The sequence below is a fragment of the Loxodonta africana genome, chromosome 16, assembly GCF_030014295.1.
Source record: "Loxodonta africana isolate mLoxAfr1 chromosome 16, mLoxAfr1.hap2, whole genome shotgun sequence".
Lineage (NCBI taxonomy): Eukaryota > Metazoa > Chordata > Mammalia > Proboscidea > Elephantidae > Loxodonta > Loxodonta africana.
In genome coordinates, this window is record NC_087357.1 from 81,925,770 (window position 1) to 81,946,022 (window position 20,253).

Genomic DNA, 20,253 nt, shown 5'->3' on the forward strand with positions numbered 1-20,253 from the left:
ATATTTCCCAAGACTTCTTCGAATAATTGTTTTTATTACGGGATCCTTAGATACTTAAGTACTCCTCAATACGGATTAATTAGTTCCTTACTGAGAAGCACGCTCATTCCGGACCCCGATTCTTGCTGGTGCTCCCTGCTGCCCCCAGGGTTTGTTTAGAAAGGTCCATGTCCCCCGTGCATTTTACACACTGGCAAGATTCCATTTAAAGAAAGGACTCTGCTGCTTTAAAAAAACAAAACTAAGACAAAGAAAAAAGCAAATTTCAGCACCACGGTTTTGGACCCTTAACTGATACCTTTCTTAATGTTGAAAACTAAGACATTTCCATTATCTCAAACACGTCCCCTAAAAGATACTCCCCAAAATGATTTCACATGGCAGGCTTTGGCTCCACACTTGAGATACAGAGGCAAAAGTCTGGAATCAGCCCTTTTGGTCCACAGCTTTATCTCCTAGACTACACGGTTTTGCTTCTCCTTGCCTGCATATCCTGACGGCATCTGATAAAAACATTCTGTCTATGACGCACAGGAGGTTAATCCTTTGATGGTGGTTTTAAAACATGTCCAGAAATAAGCTCTTTTATACCCCTAGAATTAATAAATGGAGTCTATGCCCCCTTCCCTTGACCCTGAGAGGGCCTCTGTGACTACCTCCACTTCCAGAATGGGCCAGAAGTGACATCGTATGACCTCCAAGGCCAGGTAAAGAAGAGATACAGCATCCGCTCAGCTCTCCAAGTCTCCCTTTGGAGCTCTGGGACACCAGGTAAGAAGTCCCACTTTCCTGAAGCCGCCATGCTGAGGACCCATGGAAACAGAGATGCCACACAGGCCCCAGTGTCTACGTCTTTCCAGCCCAGGCACCAGGCACATGTGGAGATGATTCTCACCCTGCCGCCTTCAGACAGAAACCCCATGAGAGACCCGAAGTCAGAACTGCCTAGATAGGCCCAGTCAACCTCCAGGACCATAAGAAATAATGTTTCATAAGCCACTAAATTTGGGGGTGACTTGATCCACATCAACAGATAGCTGGAACACCTCTTACATCACTGAAATTGCTCACATTCGGTTTCTTCACGCAGCCGCCAGCTATCTGACAGCTTACCACCTGCCGCACACTAGTCCAGGTGTGAAAGACACAGGCAGGGAACAAACGTCTTCACCCCGGCGGAGCTTATTCTAACTGGGAATGGAGAAAATAACCACCGCCTGAGTAAACAGTATCGTAGGTGATAAGCACTGTGGTGAAAACTGAACTGAGGAGGGGATAAGGAGTTCAGTGTGGTGTGCAGGGTCTTCAGGGGGCCCTGCAGGGACTGGAAGAAGGGAAGATGCAAACCCTACAGATTCTATAAAGTGTTCAAGGCCGGGGGAAGAGCCGTGCAAGGGTCCAGGCGGAGTGTGCCTGGTGTGCTTCAGGGACAGTGGTGAGCCAGTGTGGCTGCTACAAGGTGACCAGGTGACACAGGAGAATGGCAGCAGTGCGTGACCAACATGCCATGCTCGTGCGATAGGAGTCTGGCTTAAGCATTCTGTGTTAGTTCCTGTCTTCTCTACACCAGCCTTGCAATGCAATCTAGGTCTCAGAGCTTTCTCTTATGTTAGGGATAATCCCTCTACTTCCAAATGTTGTATGTTCATCCTGGCTATTACAAACTCTAACGAGACTTAACCCAGGGCCCACAATTTCTTGAAATTATAAGCAAATTTTGGTATGTCCACAGATTTTTCGGAGGAGGGCATTTATTACTTCCCATGACATCTCACAGGTCTCCAATCCCCTAAAACACTAGCCAGAAAAAAAAGCAAGGCTTCTGAGAGTTGGCGCTGACCTGCCTGAAAGGGCTGAAGCGGTCTAAACACCAGTGCCAGCCACAAACTGTTCTCGGGCCACAGCTAGACCAAGGGAAAGGTCTTTTACCTTGTGCCAGAATACAAAGGCCACATCACTGGGCACATTCCCTAGTAAGGCTGTCCGTGAAGGAGCAGCACGTTGACTTCCACTCTGGTTCGAGAGCCTCACTGCGTCGTGGGCCAACAAACAGCTCACAGCCTGGAGCAGCACCGTTTCCCCATGAGAACCACAGTCCCTTCAACAGTCTCTCAAGGATGTTTCCTGTGCAAAACATAACCCTGAGGTGAGAGTATTTTCCCCCAGGAGACACACTGGGTTCAAACCCAAGAGTGGAAAGTGCTGCATCTACACTGATTTCTAAAGACTATGTTCTCAAAAAATGATTTTCAAAGAAACAACTGAAGTACTTAATATGAAGCCTTGCATCTCACTGAGAAAACCCTGATTCAGAAATCGTTTCTAATGCTCCATTTATGGGCTGACACCCAAAACTGAAAAACACATTCCATACCTCAGTATCCTCCTCATCTGAAAATACGCTCTTCTGAGTCTTTGTTTCTGACACAAGCTTGAGATGTTTGCTGGAAGGCAGGGTAACCTTTGTTGAAAAAACAATGAGAGTCAAGAAATGAGACACCTGGAAATGAGGGTTTCTCAATCATCCACTCAGAAAATTCAGGGTTATTTTACTAGGATAAGACACCATACCGTGAGCTGGGGGAACAGAGATGCCATGGACCCTGGATGTGTGTAAAACCAACACAAAGGAGACTGATCAGGAGAGACAATAGAAAAACTGGTAAGTCAGGAAAGGAGGAAGACAGCTCCTTGAGAAAGTATGACCTGTGCCTGGGACCAGGCCTGGGCACAGGGAGATGGTAGAAGCAAGGACATTCCAAACAGAGGGAACTGTGTAAGAAAAGAAGAAAGAGCAGAGGGCAACAATGGAGGATCGGGGAGCAGTACAGACTGGCTGCATTATACAGTGCTCAGGGAGGGTGTGTACAGCTCTAGGCAGAGCAGAAAGAAAGACAGGAGCCAGCCGGTTCTGAGTTGGGACTTCATGAGATCAGCGACAGGTCAGGATTTCATAGCAAGGACATGACAAGCTTTAGGAAGAGGAGGCACCAAGCTGTGCAGATGGCAGAGGAAGGGGCAGCAGCCAGAGCACTTACAGCCTGATGGGGACACATCCCATTGGCCAAACACAGGACAACTTCACCATCAAAAAGAATAGTGATGGTAAGGGGTTATAATACAAGGACTTAAAAACCCAGGACCCTTCGTGACACTAAGGGAAGTGGGGAGGAGAAAAGCTCTTGTATCAGAGATCACTTCTCAGTGACAAAGGAGACCAGGGTAGCCTTCCAAGGGAACAATACAGCAGACACTCCTTTAACTAAGGGCTCAAACTCAGCATCTCCACCGGCGGCACAGGGACACACCATCCCTCTGAGGCAATGAGACAGGCAGTGCGTGGTCTTGCCTAGGGGTATTCTTGCCGGAAGTGTTGAATGGGAACATAATCATAGGAAATAACCAGGCAAACGCAGTGTGTGAGACATTCCACGGGATGGCCGGCCTGCCATGAAAAGGAAAGGAAAGACGTGGGGCATTACTGCAGATGAAAAGGAGACTGCAGAGGCAGGCCAGGGCCATGTGTGACCACTGCCTGGATCCTGGGCTTCTTTTAAAGAAAAAAGGCTATAACGGACATTTGGGGGCAGATGAGGAAATTGGAGTATGACCACATTTGAGATGATTTTAAATCAATACTATGCTCCTTGCGTGTGATTTTAAAAAGACGTTTTGGGCACAACTGCAATAATTTGAATATGGACTAGATATCAGATTCTACTATGGATTTACTGTTAATCTCTCAGCGTGATGACAGAATTTTGATTACGTGGGAGGTCTTTTAGAGCTGCTTGATGAAATATTTAGGGGTGAAACATCACAATGACTACAGCTTAATTTCAAACAGTTTAGAAAAAATACACTTAGAAGGTTCAAATAGATGTAACGCTTCGCAAAATATCACCTGTTGAATCTGAGCGGTAGTTATTTGGGTGTTTGTTATATACTGCTCTTTCAACTTTCGGTATATATGACGTTTTTCACAATAAATTTTAAAGGAAACAATGCTTCCCTCTGGGTTGCAGATAAACTGGCATGATACCCGAAGTTCACATTCCTACGTTCCATCTTCCCTTCCTGCTCACCTTCTTTTCTGCTCTTGCTTTATTTCCACCTGTGTGATTCGCAGCAGTTTCCGGTAAGGCTGCTTTTTCCTTAAACAGATCTTCTTCATCATCGAAGATAGCAGCAGTAGATTTGACCTTGTCTTTAAAAAGATACCACAACACAAAGTTATACTAAGGTCACAAACCTTCTGACAAAATTCACAGATTGAAAATTCTTCACTCCTGAAGAATAAACAGAGAAGTAATATTATTTCCTGCTTAGTTATGAAAAGCATTAAATGGAACTACACTGCTTACCAGCCCCCGACAACAACAGCAACAGTCTCCCTTGGAGTTTTTCCAAGAGCATGACAGCAGCTCGGATGAAATACAGGACAGTGCAGCCATCTGGCCGACACACTTATCCGAGCAGGATTAACCTACTGCTTAGAACAGCCTGGACTCGCTTAACTGGTAGAGACCTACAGAGAGAAAGGTAACATTGAAGAGAGGCACCAAGTCCATCATTCGAGGAACGTCTCTGAGAACTGAGGGTTGACATTTCCTTTTCAAAGTCAGATTATACAGAAGCATATAAAAGCAAACACTGAAATCTCTCCTCACCTCCATCCCCCTGCCCAAACCAGACAAGCCTTAGTAACAATCTGGTACAGATGCTTCCAACTCCCCCAGAGGATATTCTAAGGCACCAACTTTACTTATTCACAAGTAAGGAACTACAGCATAATTTGAACAATGCAACTTACAGTTTGCTGTTTTTGATTAATGTACCTTGGATATCCTCCCATACCAACACATATAGATCTTACATTCTTTTTACCATGGACCACAGTCACCCTCTGATCACTATTTGAGTAGTTTCCAACCTGTCATGGCAATAAGCTCATCTGCAGTCAACAAGGCACATATCATTAAAACAAGGGCACCGACTCATGAACGTCCCCAGAGAACAGCAGTTGTCAAAGTGGCATCAATTCACCTGCGACTCTAAGCCAGTCCTCAGCGATATCCATGGTACAAATTCTTCCGGCCGTGACTACCTTTACTTTCTCGTCATTCTAGTCTGCACAGGTCTGAGTGTATTCCGTATCAGCTTGCATTCCTTCTGAAACACCTGGCCTTCTATCCTTACTTTCTACACCTACCACTAAAAAGGAGAAAAAATCCAGGTAGCCTGCTTCTAAATAAATTCTGGTTGCATCTATTCCTTATGAGAAAAAGTCTTTCTTCAAGTTTCTGAAAACCAAGCACCACAGGGATCTACTCCCCTCTTCCGCAAAGGCGCCCAGTGACTCTCAGTCACCCTAACGCTCACTTCTCCAAGTCTGAGCTACAGGCCAGCAGCCTCCGCAGCGCCTGGGGACTGGTCAGATATGCAGACACTCAGGCCCCACCCCAGATTCGTGTGCAGACTCAACTACGCATCACGGGACAGTGACTGAAAGGAATGACCTCATGAACACGCTGACTTAACTTTGAGGAGAGAAAAAGGAAGAGTGTCCAGGTGGCCACACAGCAGAAAACCCTGCCATATGAGAAAAAGCCAAGGACACCTGGACCGTCAGGCAGAGAGAAGAGAAATTGAGAACAGAACAGCTAGCATGTAACGCTCTGCTCGTATAACTTACTAATGACTGCTGAAGTACACGTAGGTTAAAAAAAAAAAAAAAGTCCTCTGTAATTCCAAAGGTCAGAATGAAACTCCTGAGCAGAAATTCTAAGAGAACTGATTTCAGTTTTCTAACAGGAAGATTATCCTAGTAATTAGTTTCCAAAGCAGGAAAGATCGGTTCTTAAAATAAGAAACCTCCACATGACAGGGCTGCTTGAGTGGGGACTCTGGCAGACCCCACTTAAGCAGTCCTGTCACATGGAAGACAGGACCAGAGGAGCTTTATGCCTTTTTTCGGGTCAATGTTCTTTTTCTGGCTAAATCCTCAAAAACAGAGGCTGGACCAGGTACCTGTTCGAGAAGGTTTACTGCAGGACACTGCAAAAAAGTCGTCATCTTCATCGTCGTCATCAAAGAGGCCAGCAGGAGCCGGGATGTGTGGGCTTTTCCCTGTAGGGGGCTCCTTCAGGGATGGAGCAGAGGAGGCACCAAACACATCAGTGTCCCCTGTGGACGGAGAAGCAGGACAGCCACAGCTGTGAGCCAGTTTGGGCTCCTCAGGGAAAATAAAAGCAGCACCTCCCAAAAACTTTTAGTTTCAGTTCCTGACAAAGCACATTCTCAGGGTTCCATCAGCTCCGCCCCTTACTGTTACAGAAAGGAGCACAATGGACAATCATCTGGCCATTCCAACACAGAAAATCCAAGGCCACTGATTTCTAAAAGAACATGAGCTAACATCAGTGACCAAGGTATTGCCCTAAGCTTTTTGATGTGCCCTCTGAAGCAACCAGACACCTCCTAAGCCGGTCCTTAGAAAACAACAATTTTAAAAACGACAAAATACTTACGTAGTTTCTAGAAAAATAACCCCTGAGCTAAAAACATACCTAAAAATACAGAGACAGCTCCTGCTGGGATTTTCTTCCTGGGTTTGGAGGATGAAGGCGCTAAAGTGGGGAGAAAGAAAGGCATAAGCATTTCACAAAGAAATGACTTTCCTTAGTAAGCCCACCTTCCTGAAATACATGTGATAAAATACATAGCTAATAGAAGATCTCGTAAATTAATTTTTCCCAAACAAGACATTTAAAATTCCAGACTGCTTTCTTTTCTATCGCTGTCATGACTCCTTTTCTTGTGAGTAAGACAGTCTGAGATGTGAACCCACGGAAGATCGCTCTGACTCTGGCCAAAGAGCAGGGGCTGAGTAGGGAAGGCTAAGAAAGAGTACAGAACACACACAGGGGAGGCAGCAGCAGAACCATCAGGGCGCCTGAAATAGTTCTAACTCCGCTCATTCCACTTTGATAAGAATAAATAGAAAAGAACTGGAAAAAATTCGAGACGTTATGAAAACCTGAAGACACTAACAGCAAAGAGGGAAACGAGGCCAGTTACCACCGACAAGACGCCAAGCTGTGGAAAGCAGAAACGGCCAGCCGAGTCTGCAGGAGCATCGCAAGCATAAGTGGTCCAGACCCTGAAGGTGTGTGGCCCGGGGACACTGAGCCACTTAGTGACAAATTCCCAATTCCCAACAACCACCACAAACCTAATGGATAAATTACAGGCCTAATGCTAATGGATAAATTACAGGCCTAATGGAATAAAATCTCCAGGGATATTGAGTGAGAGTGAGAGAGTGAGAGAGAGAGTGAGTGAGAGAGAGAGAGAGAGAGAGAGAGTGTGTGTGTGTGTGTGTCTCTCTCTCTCTCTCTCTCTCTCTCTCTCTCGCACAGATGCTTTTAGTACATATCCAGGGTAATGTGTTACGGACATCCAGTGTTATATGTTACGGGCAGTGCTGTGGACTGTCCCCCCAAAAAGATATTTGAAGTCCTAACCCCGTACCTACGAACGTGACCTTGTTTGGAAATAGGGGATTTGTTTGTTTTCAGTTAAGTTAAAGGAGGTCATACCAGGGTAGGGTGCACCTAACCGTAGTCCCTTCTGAGTGGTGTCTTACAAAAGGGGAGAGGAGACACGGAGACAGAATCACAGATGGGGCAGACAGACACCACATGCAGATACGTCTACAAGCAGCAAAGGGTGCCACAAACTGCCGGAACCCACTGGGAACTTGGAAAGGGGCGTGGAAAAGTTCCTCTCTCAAAGCCGTCAGGAGGAACTGACACAGCTGAGAACCTGACTGGGATGTCTAGCCTCCAGAACTGTGAGAAAATAAATCTCTGTTCTTTAAAGCCACCTGCTCCACGGCACTTGTTATGGCAGACCCAGATTGGGGAGCTACCAATCGCCACTTTACGTGCAGAATTTTAGAAATATCTGTTTGAATTAAACTTGATTGATTTCAAAGTATCCTCAATGCTACTATTAGTATGCATTTTCTGTCAGGCTTTTTATCAATTCTTAACTAACAAAGTGGCAAAATTATGATGTGGTTTTACAGATGGCACTTTTTATTTTTTCCAAAACATGAATTAATGAAAATGAGTTACCTTTAACTAGATCAAGGGAAAAAAACAACAGCTTCCCACCTAGCCAAGAAACAAACAACTTCAAGGGTTCCACCTCTTAATGGGAAAGAAACAGTTTGGAAAAGGTGCTGACCAAACGGCAGAATCAGCCCCAATCCATACTCACCTTCCCGAACAGAGGCTGGGGCTTCCCGGTCCTTCGGGGCTTCCTTGAAGAGGTCGCTCTGTTAGAACAAGGTATACCACACAGAGTTCAAAAGAGCAAGGGAAGTGTAGCTGCATTTGGGGAGTTCTAAAGAGAAGCAGGTACCTGTGACGTTTAAAGCTACCTATTTACTGTTTTGGAAACCCTGATGACGTAGTAGTTAAAGTGCTACAGCTGCTAACCAAGAGGTCGGCAGTTCAAGTACGCCAGGCGCTCCTTGGAAACTCTATGGGGCAGTTCTACTCTGTCCTACAGGGTCACTATGAGCCAGAATCGACTCGACGGCAATGGGTTTTTTTGGTTATTTACTCTTTTGGAGCCCTGGTGGTGCAGCAGTTTAAGTGTTTGGCTGTTAACCAAAAGGCCTTCAGTTTGAATCCACCAGGTGCCCCTGGAAACCCCTACTGGGGCAGTTCTACTCTCCTACAGGGTTACTATGAGTCAGAGTCAACTCAACGGCACAGGATCATTCACTGTTCTGCCGGAAAACCAGTCAGTTCCTAGATGAAGGCCATGGCACAGTTAAACCCTCAGTCAGTTCCTAGATCAAGGCCATGGCACAGTTAAACCCTCAGTCAGTTCCTAGATCAAGGCCATGGCACAGTTAAACCCTCAGTCAGTTCCTAGATCAAGGCCATGGCACAGTTAAACCCTCAGTCAGTTCCTAGATCAAGGCCATGGCACAGTTAAACCCTCAGTCAGTTCCTAGATCAAGGCCATGGCACAGTTAAACCCTCAGTCAGTTCCTAGATCAAGGCCATGGCACAGTTAAACCCTCAGTCAGTTCCTAGATCAAGGCCATGGCACAGTTAAACCCTCAGTCAGTTCCTAGATCAAGGCCATGGCACAGTTAAACCCTCAGTCAGTTCCTAGATCAAGGCCATGGCACAGTTAAACCCTCAGTCAGTTCCTAGATCAAGGCCATGGCACAGTTAAACCCTCAGTCAGTTCCTAGATCAAGGCCATGGCACAGTTAAACCCTCAGTCAGTTCCTAGATCAAGGCCATGGCACAGTTAAACCCTCAGTCAGTTCCTAGATCAAGGCCATGGCACAGTTAAACCCTCAGTCAGTTCCTAGATCAAGGCCATGGCACAGTTAAACCCTCAGTCAGTTCCTAGATCAAGGCCATGGCACAGTTAAACCCTCAGTCAGTTCCTAGATCAAGGCCATGGCATAGTTAAACCCTCAGACAGTTGAAGACCACCCAGGATATAATCCAGGCGGAAGAGAAAAGGTAAGAAGCTGTCTCCTGACCAAGTAAATTATTAACAGTTTCACACCCTCTCCACCTAACAAGGACATCAGGATACAGTATTTTTCTCTCACTTTGTAATTCTTAGTTCAGAATGTCCCAAAATATGACACTAAAAGCAACTTCCAACTAAGAAACCACATTTTTCCCACCAAAAGAAAAAAGTGTAATTCTTTGTGGACCCAGGACACCGCATCACTAGAGAGCAGCAACGAGGACACAGCCGTGGGGAGCGCCACAGAGGACACAGCCGTGGGGAGCGCCACAGAGGACACAGCTGTGGGGAGCGTCACTGAGGACACAGCCGTGGGGAGCGCCACAGAGGACACAGCCGTGGGGAGCGTCACTGAGGACACAGCCGTGGGGAGCGCCACAGAGGACACAGCCGTGGGGAGCATCACTGAGGACACAGCCGTGGAGAGCGTCACTGAGGACACAGCCATGGGGAGTATCACTGATGACTACTGACTCACTTCATCCTCCTCATCGTCAAAAAGTCCTTTCCCTCCACTGAACAGACCACCTCTGGAGCCAAAAGGCGAGAAGTCTTCATCGGTCAGCTTGGGTGGTGCAAATAAGGTGTCTTCTTCATCTAGAGAAACGGAAAACAACGTGTCACAGATAGAATGAAAGATAAGTTTGGAACCCAAATTCCAGGTTTAGCCTCTACATCTTCTCCAGAAGTGACACACAGTTTATTTAACCACATTTACCAACAAATGCTAAAGGGCATCCTGCTGATTTCAAACAAAACCCATTAAAAGACCCACTGATTCCCTCAAAAGGCTCTGTGGATTCCCACCCGCAAGTCTGTAAACGTCCTGAGCAAGGTGAATGCTTCAGGCAACCCTCCACACCTAGATTTCCTTCTTTTGAATCAAGTTAAAGCATTGAATTGTGACATTTAAGACACATCTTACCAAGAATCAAAAGGAAAGGAGGAGAAACTGAACAGACAGATCTTCAAATTGACACAGCCACGAGCGGGAATATAGAGAATGTTCCTAGCTTAATAGCGACAGTGGTGGTTCGGTGGTAGAATTCTCGCCTTCCATACGGGAGACCCAAGTTCAATTCCCAGCCAGTGCATCTCGTGCACAGCCACCCCTCGTCTGATAGTGAAGTCTGACTTGTTGCTATGACGCAGAACAGGTTTCGGCAGAGGTTCCAGGCTAAGACAGACTAGGAAAAGGCCTCCAATCTACCTCCAAAAATTAGCCAGTGAAACCGTATGGATCACAACGGTCCGATCCACAGCCCTTCACGGGGATGGCACAGGACTGAGCAGCAGTTAGGCCCACTGTACGTGGGATTGCCATGAGCAAGGGGCCAACTCAACAGCAGCTAACAGCAACAACTAGCTTCATATGAAAGGACCTGATATACTTTATTGGAAAAATATTCTAGAGATCCCTAGATAACTTCCACAGAATTCTAGAAAGACAGGTAATGGCCTCTAAAAAAAACTGAGTCATTTAAATCTTTACGGGCATTTTTTACTCCACACCCACTCCCCTCTCTGCTCCCCTAAAGCCTTCTTGCCTTCTCTTAGATGCTTTAGAAAAAGCCAAGGGAGCCTGACCTCCTTTCTCAACATCCACAGAATCACATGAGCAACATTCCTGCATCAGGAGGCTCCTAAAACAACAGCTCTGAGGGAGAAGGCCTACCGTCTGAGGGCGCTCTCCTTTCGTTCGCTTTCAGTGTCTTCCGAGGTTTTACGTCCCCTGAGGATAAAGCTAAAAGATATTTCACAGCTTTAAACTGTGCCTCAGTCCACCCCAGTAGACACCTACTGATGCTTCACTCCTGAGCTGAGAACAAGACGTTCACCTTGTGTTTCAGCTCCACGCAGCACGGTACCCCTAGCAGGCCCTCAAAGTGCCTCTTCCCAGGCAGCGGGCTTCACCTTACACACCAGGGTCACATGCACAGCAGGACTGTACTTGCTGAGACAGTTATTTCTTCCACCTCGACAGGTGACTAGAACATACTGTACAATTTTTTTTTAATTCGAAATATAGGACACAACTGAATATTAAGCCAGTAGTTCTTTATCTGGAGTTCATGGTATACCTCTGGGGTATCCATTAATCCCCCTGAAAATACCTGTTACTACATACGTATATGTGCATTTTTCTTTGGGGTTACAGTATTCTGGTACCAACAGGAGTATGTAAACCAAAAAAAACATAGTGCTACTTTAAGCCTCTCTTGTGCCTTTGTCACTGAAAAGGGTAACATGCCCTCAGTGACACCCAGGACAGGGTCCCATCCTCTCACTCCACACTCCCCTCATAAACCCTTCCCTGGGACTGACTTACTTGTTGTTTGGCCCCCATCTACTGGACCGGTGGTATCCCCTTTGATCCGAGCTGCCAGCTCATCAGCAAACGACGTAGGTCTGCTTCTTTTCTACAGGCAGAAGAGGTCAAAGAATCATTGTTTTGGTAACATACACAATAGCCCACTTTACTTTTGGACACCTAACAAAATCATGGAAAAAATAGCAAAGACACTGACCTGAGGAGAAAACAGGATTTAAAAATAGGATTTAATTAAGTGAATTGTATGAATCCCTTGAGAAACAGGACTCATAAAACGTTCCTGCAAAAGGGAGATGCTCTCCATTTCGTTCTAATCCTGAATAATTAGATTAGAAAACTACTTGGCATGAAGTGCTTCGGGGGTCTGGTGGGGGGAGAAAAGACCATTAGGACCTTAAAACTTCTGGAACTGAATATATTCTGAATGACCTCAGCGGTGAAACTGCAATATGTGTAAGAAAATTTGGGAAGCTCATCACTATTTTCAAAAGTATAAATGAAATTACAAATCCGACGCTGGGGAAGAATAACACAAATATCAACGACCATTAGAGGGATGAGCCCTAGGTACTATTTCTAAACCCTGCCCAACAGCAGCAAACAGTCTTTCTTACAGGTCTAGCGTTTTGTTCAATGTCCTCGATATCCTCCTCCTCCTTCTCGGAGTCAGCAAAAAGGTCACAGCCATCATCCTCCTCTTCTTCCTCACTCATGTGTGCTGGGTGCTGTAGTACAAAACCACCAGATCAGACTATTAGACAGCCATCAAGCTGAAAAACAGATCCTGTAACTAGCCTTTAGGCTCCTCCAAAAAGTTAACAGCTCTTTAAAACAATAATAATACAAATAGCAGCAAAGTTACGAAGCAGTAATTATGCTAGAATAAATACACAAGATTTTTTTCAATTCAAGAATGTAACAACAAAATATTAAATATTTAAAATGCCCATCACCAGAGATTTAAATAAATTTAAAAAATTAAGTCACTTCAATACATGAACCTTACCCGGTTTTGATCATTGTCACTATGGTTGGCAAAGTCTTCATCTGACTGCTTTGAGGGGGGAAAAAAGGCTTTGTAAGCACAGAACTACTTCAGATCTAAGTCTCAGGGGCACACCGTTGTCTCTGGTGAGCACAGAACTACTTCAGATCTAAGTCTCTGGGGCACACTGTTGTCTCTGGTGAGCACAGAACTACTTCAGATCTAAGTCTCGGAGGCACACTGTTGTCTCTGTCCAGTTGAGGAAAAGCTTGATATGGATTACTGGTCATCTGACGTACCAAGGTGCAGATTAGGAGGGTAGTTGGCCATATCACTAAGGTTTGTTGAGGTTAACACGTAACATGTAAATTTTGTGGTTCATTTAAATATCTGCACTATCAACTTGGACCTGTGGATTTAAAGTAGCAAGTACATATTTAATTAACTAAGTTATCCAAAGTTAGTTGGTGATAGTTTACATTTTGTACTTGACACAGAGTTGCTATAAGTTGGAGTCAACTCGATGGCAGTGGGCGGTGGGTTACCTGACTTTCTAGGATCCCTCTAAGTAGAAAAACTACTTCTCCAGGGAAATCCAACAGTATTTGTTATCAGCAATTAGGAAAACAGCTGCACTGATGGCTAAAAAAAGAGATTCTGCTAATGACCATCTGTCACAACAAGTTATTTAGGGAAAGCTTCTTTCCTACTGATGAGTTTTTTGCTTAGAGGGCCAGGGAGATGAGGGCGGGGGGAGGGGGAAGCTACAGAGAAGGGAAGGGACGCAAAGAGAAGAGCATTCCTTCCACACTGCCTCCTGCAAGAAACCCCATGCTCAAGGACCACCTTGCAGTGTCTCTGCCCCTGGAAGGATGAAAGTTCCTTCTAAATGAACACCTCCAGACACAAGTGTGCTTAGGGCCCACCAACACAAGGACCTCAACCAGGGTTCAGACCACACTCTGCAAGCATGAAGACGCTGGGGGAAGCTGCACAGCTAGAACGTAAGCGGATGCTGTTAGCATCTTTCTCGTCTGGAAAGTTTTACAGTAAAACAATTTTAATGCGGATTTTTCCTTCCCTAGAATGATTCAAAGGTAGAACTTACTCAAAGACTTTATCTCACACAGAGATGCCACCAAAATAACCTAAGCCGCTCCCCTCAAAAAAAACCAGGAGGAAAAGGGGTGAGGTGGTGAGGTGGTGGGAGGAAGAGAAACGGTGAAAGAACTAAACACAGTTTTCCCTTTTTTGTCCTCAAGACTAAAAGGTAATTAACTACAAGGAAAAAAACTTCAGGCTCCTATCACTGCTAAAAAATTTATTCAAACAGATTTCTAATTGACAAATATATTATTCACATAGCCTGCTGAACACATCCTACATTTCCTGCCCACCGCAGCCTGGTCCCACCAAACAGCCCTTACCTCCTCTTCTTTCTCTTCTTCACTGTCCACAAAACTACCACGATCACTGCAGACAGAACCTTCTGTTTGGAACAGAGATGAGTGTTATCACCCATAGGCACAAGAAAACATCCTTATTTCCTTTCCAAGATCACAACCCACCATACGACAGTATCACAGAGGTTTTGATACAACCATCTATACTCATTACCTGGAATTAGAAACATCTTTCCTATGGTGAGGAACAGGATATTTACAACATCTCAAAGTACCTCCCCACAAACTATTTATTAGTTACAAAGAAAAAAAATAACTTGACAGGAGAACCCAAGCAGACACCACCCTGACCATGTGATCAAGGTGATCACTGCCAAGGGCAGGCTGACTTCACACACCTTCTGAGGGGGCCTGAGAAGGGGCCTTCTCATTTACAAAGAATTCTGGCCAAAAATGCATAATCTCAACCCAATTTGGAGGAAATGCCAAACAAATATAAATTGAGGGATAGTCTACAAAATAACTGCTCTGTACTTGTGATGGTTAAGGTTGTGAGTCAACTTAGCTGGGCCACAATTCTCAGTGGTTTGAGAGTTATCATGTAGTTTGGCAGCTATGTAATGATGTAATCACCTTCATGATGAGATTTGCTATGAGCAGTCAATCAGCTGAAAATGAGTCTCCTTGGGGATGGGGCCTGCATCCAACACAAGTGGACTTTCTGGCAAAGCTCACAGGCTTTTGCTCACTCTGGATTCTGCAGCTGGCTCCTGTTCATCTGACCCCTGGTTCTTGGGATTTAAGCTAGCAGCTTACCTACCATCTTGCCTGCCTGTGAGTCAGAGCCCTGCTGTCTGACCTGCCAATCTTAGGTTCACCAGCCCCTGCAGCTATGTGAGTCAGGAGCAGCCTGCAGCCTGACCCACGGACTTGGGACTTTCCAGCCTCTACAACCGTATGAGCCATTTCCTTGATATAAATCTATGTATTTACATGCTTTACGGGCTTTGCTTCTCTAGAGAACCCAGCCTAAGACAGCATGCTTCAAGGATGTTAAGGTAGTGAAAAGGCAAAAAAAGGCCTAGAAATTGTATCAAATTAAAAGAAGACTAAAGAAGTCTAACAAGTAAACATAGACTAGATAATGGATCGGGGGAAAAAAAAGTGAGAGAGACTGTAAGGGATGTTATGGGTACAACTGGAAAAAATTTTTGAGTATTACTGATAATTACATCATACTGTATATCATCTTGTACCTAGTTAAATTTCTTGAGCTTGATAACTATATTGTGGTTACGAAGAACCATGGTATATATAGGAGTTCTTAGAAAATATTCCTGTACTGTTCTTAGAAACTATGTACAGACATATTTAGCAATAATGGACATGTTGTCTGAATGGTGTCTATTAGATAGCTTCAGAAAAACATCATGACCAAAGGGAGAGGCTGATAAACCAATGTGGTGTAATGCTACAACTGGTGAACCTGGCTGAAGGGCTTTAAGGGTTCTTGCTACTATACTTATCAGCTTTAATGCAAAGTTTCAAATTATTTTAAAATAAAAAGCTAAGATATAAATGTCCAAACTAACAAAAATACTTGGTAGAAAAAAAAGAGTACCTTCACTAGACAGCTCTCCCAGACCTACGTCTTCCTGCTCCATGAACAGCTTGGATCCAATTAAATAAGGTAAGGGGCGATCAATGTAGAGGTCCTGTGAACAACGGCACAGAAAGTCATTCCGGAGGCTGACAAACAAAAGTGGTGTTTCTCTTGACCTGTTGTTCCTCTGACTACCCGAAACAAGTTGCATAACAACGGTGGATAATAACAAACAATGCAGTACTTAAAGTAAAAGAAGAAAAAATTTCACTGATATAAAAAAAAAAAAAAAAAGTGAAATTCTGGGTAAACATGACAAAGTAAAGCTAGGTCCCCCTGAAACTACGGCCCCAGACGCACTGCTGACCCAGAACTGAAGCCCCCTCTTCAGACAAAGATCAGACAGGACGACAAAACAAAATAACACACACAAGGAGCATGTTTCTTAGTTCAATCAGATACAGGAGACCAGATGGGCAGCTCCTGTCTGAAGGCAGGATGAGAAGGCAGGAAGGGACAGGACTGGCTGAAAAGACACAAGGAAGCTGGGGTAGAAAAGGGAATTGTGCTGTCACATTGTGGAAACTGAAGCTAATGTCACAAAATAGTATGTGTATCAATTTTTGTATGAGAAATTAACTTGAGCTCTGAACTTTCACCTAAAGCACAATTTAAAAAAAAAGTAAAGCTAGGTCACACAGAATCACTCTTCTCAAGTGCCCAATTACAGTAACAAAAATTTCCAGAACCAGAAGTTACCAAAAAAGGAAAGGGCACCACCTCAGTTCAAAAAGTTCAAAAAGAGGATCAAGAGAATAAACAGAAAGTTCTGGTAGGCTTTGTGAGCCCCGGCTTACTTCACCTCAGTACTGGCGAGTCAGAAAGAGCTTGAGAATCTTCAGTGACGAACTCATATCAGAGAGAAGACGCAGGAAATAACCGAGTTCCTTTCACAAGACTAAAAGCCCTGGCGGTGCAGTGGTTAAGCACTTGGCTATTAACCCAAAGGTCTCTGGGTTGAACCCACCAGCCATTCCATGGCAAAAAGACGTGGCAGTCTGCTTCTGTAAAGATGACAGCCCTGGAAACCCTATGGGGCAATTCTACTCTGTCCTATAGGGTTGCTATGAGTCAGAATGACTTGGCAGCAGTGGGTTTGGTTTTTTATGACTACGAGAAGGTACTGGGTATGTCCAAGTTGGGGAGGGGAGCTGATTGCTGCTGGGCAGTAAAGACTGTGACGATGCCAGTGTCCAGGGGTTCAGCTGCTCTGACCAAAAGCACAGGTTCTAGGGCTCCAGGCTACACTGGAAGAGCTACGAGACATCCCCCTTCCTAGGAGGTGAACTGTGCCTCTAACTAGTAAGAGTAAACCTTGCTACAGTTCAAACCATGGACTATCAGAAACAAAAGAGCAGAAGAGCCAAATTCTCCCCCTACCCCACCCACTACAATCCAAGGATATAAAAAGTGGATTAACAATCTAAGGACAAATGCAATACCAGCAGCTCAGAGAGAAGGACAAGCAGGTCACAAACAAGGTGCAGAGGGCATCGGGGAGGATTTATCCAGGCTGTACCAGGGCAAAGAGAAGCTGGGCACAGCACACATCCACGGCCACGTGGAAAGGGGCAGAAAGGCAGCTCCACAAGTATGCTACAGCACATGGAGGAACATGTCCAAGAGACTGATGAGAGTCTCTGCTTGTGGAAAAAAAAAAGGAACCCAAGGTAAAAAAAGAATACTCCTCTCCACTGTAAAATGCAGAAAAGTGAACTTGATAAAGAAAACTAGATGATACAACAACAGAATGAAAAGGAGGAGGCCGTATGTAATCACACGTATTGGACACCCTTGCATTTCAGGCCTCTACTTCTAGCCCCACCCATCACACACAGACATTAGAAAGATAGGGTTAGAAAGAACTCCACCCTAGGACCACCCCCTAGCTCCACTGCAGGAGGAAAAGCTGCCCTGTCCTCACTGAGGCATTCCCCTTTAGCCATAATCTCTCTTCCCTGTTGAAAGATGCTCGGATGTTAGTTCTGAAGCTTCAGACAGGCACAGGACATTTGGGAGTGTAATGTAAAGATACAACAGCAATCAATTTAGTGCAAAGAAAAGTACTAACTGGGTAAATTCCTTACTGACTAGAAGGCATACCCAAGTCCTCCATTAAAATAGAAAGTGGTATGGGATTTGGAAACAAGTGGGACCCAGGCAGTTAATATCCAGGGTCTGTTGCTGACTTCTAAATCCCTACAGTGAAAAAGCAAGCAAGCAAATCCACCAGTGCCAAGTGATCAGTCCCGAAGCTCAAATCAAAATGTGGCACTAAAGTGACATCAAAAAGGGCTTGATTTTGTGGCATCTTGTAATTCATAAGGTACTTGTGTCGTGAGGACAGCTACCTTTTGTGTTTACTGATGAGTGACTCTGTGTTGCCCAACAGTCTCCTTGCTCAATCTGAGAGAAAGTAACAGAAAAGCAACAAACGCCTGCAAGGCTAATAACACAGCTGTGATGACATCAGCTATCACACGTGTGATGGACTGATTTGTGCTCCCCCACCCCGACCCCCCAAAAAAGACACTTTGACATCTTAACCCCTGGGACCTGTGAACATGGCCTTGTTTGGAAACAGGGTCTTTGAAATGTTATCAGTTAACACGAGGTCATACCAGAGTAGAGTAGGTCCTAATCCCACCTGAGTGGTGTTCTTACAAAAGAGAAGAAGAGACACAGAGAGACACGCAGAGAAAGATACAGCTGCAGCCCAAGGAACACCTGGGGCTACCAGAAGACATGAGAAAGGATCTTGCCCTACAGCCTTGGGAGGGAGCATGGCTCGGCTGACACAGATTTGGACTCCCAGCCTCCAGAACTGTGAGACAGTAAATATCTGTTCTCATAAACCACCCAGTCTGTGGTATTTTGTTATGGCAGCCCTAGGAAACTAAGATGACATGTAAAAAAAATCTGCTCCAATTTCCTGCCTCATTGATGAACTGCTGTACAAAGTTAAATCATTACCACATGACCCAGCAACCGCACTCCTGGACATTTATCCCACAGAAGTGAAACTTCTGTCCCTCCACACAAAAATCTACACATGAATGTTCACACCTGCTTTACTTCTAATAGTTAAAAAGTGGAAACGACCCAAATGTCCTTCAACAGGTGTAAGGCTGAACAGTGGGATAGCCACACCAGAGGGTACTACTTAGTACTAAAAATGAGTAAACTACTGACAGAAGCAACAACTTGGATGAATCTCCAGAGAATTATTCTAAGAGAAAAAAGCTAATCTCAAAAGGTTACCCACTGTATGATTCTATTCATATACACGTCTTACATACACATACATACACATTTTGAAACAACAAAATTATAGGGAGGAGTAACAAATTATAGGTTACCAGGGGCTAGGGACTGGGCTGGGGGCTGAGGGAAAAGGGGTGGTTGACTAAAAGGGGTAGCATGAGGGAGTTCCTTATCTTGATTGTGGTGGTAGATATATAAATTTATACATGTGATAAAATGTCATTGAACGAGGACATTTAAAAAACGACTGCATACAGAAACTGGTGAAACCCAAGAATGATCCGTAGTTTACTTAACTATATTGCACCAGTGTCTCTTCCCCGGTTATGATTACGTACTATGGTTATATCGTTATATAAAACATTTTCACTGGAAAGCTGGGTAAAGGGTACACACTCGTTCTCTGTACTATTTTCACAATTCCGAGTCTAAACTTTTTCAAAATAAAAAAATCTTTGAAAAATTAAATCACGACTGACTTGTGAATAAATCATGTTTCCACTGTATTTTAAATGAAGGCTTCCCCAGAGTATGAGCTTCAGTATATTCTGGTTTAGGGCAAAAGTCAACAGAAACGAAGATTTTCTGGTTTACCAAAACAAGCGTGATTTTTAGAATTAATTTTAAAGAACTGGTCTGCAGCAAACAGATGGGACACCATGAAGATGACCAGCAGCGTGTAGAGTGCAGTGCACCCATTTTCAGACCCTTCTGCAATGCTCCTTAGCACAAGCTACAGAATTTCAGGTTCCCAACTATCTCCACCTCTTATGGGCTTCCCCATCCTTCAAAACCCAATTCAAGTCTTCTCTTCTGACTAACTCCTCAGACAGAAGTCGATTCTCTCTCAGAGTACTAATGACAGTTACTCGGGTATATGTCCCCTCTCCCACCACACTGTAATAAGCATCTAACGGTAGGAACCGTGTCTTCATCTCTGTTACCCCCAACCTGGCGCACTGCCTGGTACCTAGTGAGCACTCAGTGAAAACTCACGTAAAACAAAAAGGAAAAGCCCGTGTCTTACTAATTG

General features: G+C 44.7%; 1 protein-coding gene across 6 annotated transcripts in view; it reads right to left on the minus strand.

Moving 5' to 3' along the window:
- Window positions 1–20,253, minus strand: part of LOC100671740 (WASH complex subunit 2) — a 79,157-nt gene that overhangs the window by 48,740 nt on the left and 10,164 nt on the right. For 2 of the 6 annotated variants that reach the window (XM_003408923.4, XM_064269825.1), the window contains 12 exons: window positions 15,915–16,008; window positions 14,318–14,379; window positions 12,912–12,959; window positions 12,520–12,630; window positions 11,903–11,993; window positions 11,249–11,317; window positions 10,052–10,170; window positions 8,287–8,344; window positions 6,570–6,629; window positions 6,031–6,186; window positions 4,086–4,207; window positions 2,375–2,461 (listed from right to left, as the gene is read on the minus strand). In XM_003408923.4, the coding sequence (XP_003408971.2) occupies window positions 2,375–2,461; window positions 4,086–4,207; window positions 6,031–6,186; window positions 6,570–6,629; window positions 8,287–8,344; window positions 10,052–10,170; window positions 11,249–11,317; window positions 11,903–11,993; window positions 12,520–12,630; window positions 12,912–12,959; window positions 14,318–14,379; window positions 15,915–16,008 (1,077 nt within the window). The remainder of the gene's footprint in view (window positions 1–2,374; window positions 2,462–4,085; window positions 4,208–6,030; window positions 6,187–6,569; window positions 6,630–8,286; window positions 8,345–10,051; window positions 10,171–11,248; window positions 11,318–11,902; window positions 11,994–12,519; window positions 12,631–12,911; window positions 12,960–14,317; window positions 14,380–15,914; window positions 16,009–20,253) is intronic. The other 4 variants (XM_064269827.1, XM_064269826.1, XM_064269823.1 and 1 more) reach the window with 3 other exon arrangements.